The sequence below is a fragment of the Penaeus monodon genome, chromosome 27 (genome assembly GCF_015228065.2).
Source record: "Penaeus monodon isolate SGIC_2016 chromosome 27, NSTDA_Pmon_1, whole genome shotgun sequence".
NCBI classification, from domain to species: domain Eukaryota; kingdom Metazoa; phylum Arthropoda; class Malacostraca; order Decapoda; family Penaeidae; genus Penaeus; species Penaeus monodon.
This window is the reverse complement of record NC_051412.1, coordinates 39,428,938-39,430,608: the sequence shown is the minus strand read 5'-3', so window position 1 is coordinate 39,430,608 and position 1,671 is coordinate 39,428,938. Positions and strand designations below refer to the sequence as shown.

The 1,671-nt window shown below is 36.9% G+C and overlaps 1 protein-coding gene across 1 annotated transcript in view; it reads right to left on the bottom strand.

Annotated features, from left to right (window-relative positions):
* The window catches only part of LOC119590854 (probable ATP-dependent RNA helicase DDX52), a gene marked incomplete at its 5' end in the record, with an annotated part of 15,172 nt that overhangs the window by 4,581 nt on the left and 8,920 nt on the right, over nt 1–1,671 (bottom strand). The window contains 4 exon segments of the mRNA XM_037939612.1: nt 247–473; nt 756–878; nt 1,189–1,279; nt 1,425–1,628. Coding sequence (XP_037795540.1) covers nt 247–473; nt 756–878; nt 1,189–1,279; nt 1,425–1,628 — 645 coding nt within the window.

Below are 1,671 nucleotides of genomic sequence, written 5' to 3'. Positions count from 1 at the left end.
AACTCCTTTTGGTGTAATGTCAGAACACTTCATGATTTCTGTTCCAAACTACTAAAGTATCCAGAAAAGATGGTAGATGTTAATATCCTATATCAGTGGCCAAAAGCTTTCCCCAAGGAAACTGGGCCTGTAATATATAGTGTGCAATATTTATTATGTATAATATCATATAAAGATAGAAAAAAAAGAGTAGAGACATTTTAAAATGTTGAAATAAAACTTATCCAATCAATTTCCCCGTCTTACCTCCGCAGATATGGCTTATCTGCCATTGTCCAGAATGTGACCGCTCTTCCTTGATGATGAGCTCTGCCAGTCCTTCCTACTCTGTGAATGTAACTGATTGCTGAAGGAGGGAAGTCATAGTTGATGACAAGGTTCACCCCCTTGAAGTCAATACCACGGGCCATGAGTTCTGTGCATATCAGAACCCAGACTTTTCTTTCTCTGAATGCCCGTACAACATTATCACGCTGAAATGTATGAAAGAGAGTAAGGTAAGTAAGGTATCTAATTCTTAAAGATGCTGAGAAAATGAGTTATAACAAAGAGGAGTGCTATTACCTTTCCAAGTTTTACAAACAAATATAAAAATGATCTCTTGCAATAAGCCTTCTAAAATATAAGAAAGAACTCTACAGAATGTTAATCACATTATGTGACATTTTGTTTACAACAGCATTCCAAAGCCATGAATAATGCTTTAGAACATCCATCAGTTAACACAGTTAGTTAACACAAACGCAAACACAAACCTGCAGCTGTGTTCGATCTGCATGAATGGCATCCACCATCAGGTTGTCGTAAATCAGCTCCTTGAACAGTTCTTTCGCTCGCTCTTTGGTCTGCACAAATACTAGCACTGGAGGTTCATATCCCTAAAATTAGGTCAAATAACATCATACATGTAGTCATAGTTATGTAGTGATATTGACAAATCATTTGTACAAGCCTTCAATTCTCTGAGGCACAAATTAGGCAAAAAATGTACCCTACATTGCAGAGACATGCTATGCTTCCTCTAAATTACTGAAATCATTCTGGCCATGTAAAGCTAAGAGATAAAATCAGCAGGATAGAATTCAACCCACAGTACTGCAAAAGCCCAATGACTAAGTGAAACAAATTTTTACGGAATTTTGTCATTTCTTTCATGAGTATATGAAGTGACAACGAAATATATCTCACCTTTCGGAATATATCACGCAGTGCCAGAATTTTTCCAGTTTCATTTCCACAAAACACCAACTCTTGTTTCACATCTTCGCATGCTGTATTTCTGAAATATAACAGGGGGAAAAAACAAAAATACAGTTCACGTAGAACATACTACATCAAATCTTTATGCATCGGATAAAAATAATATATAAAATAAGAGAACATTAAAAAAAATCATACAAAAGGCCAGCAACAGCATAACCTACCTTATGCCTACTGTAACCATGGCAACATTATTGAGATTCAATTTACACCAGTGTTGAACCTCGTGAGAAAATGTAGCCGAGAAAAGAGCCCGTCTGATATTGGGTCCAGTGCATGCACGATATACTGCAGCTAACTGATCCCTGAATCCTCGTGCTCCACCCTCAAAGAGGCGATCACTCTCGTCAACAACCAACCACTCCACACTAGAAAAGATTAATAAATGTAAAGAATATAAATCTAATTGTC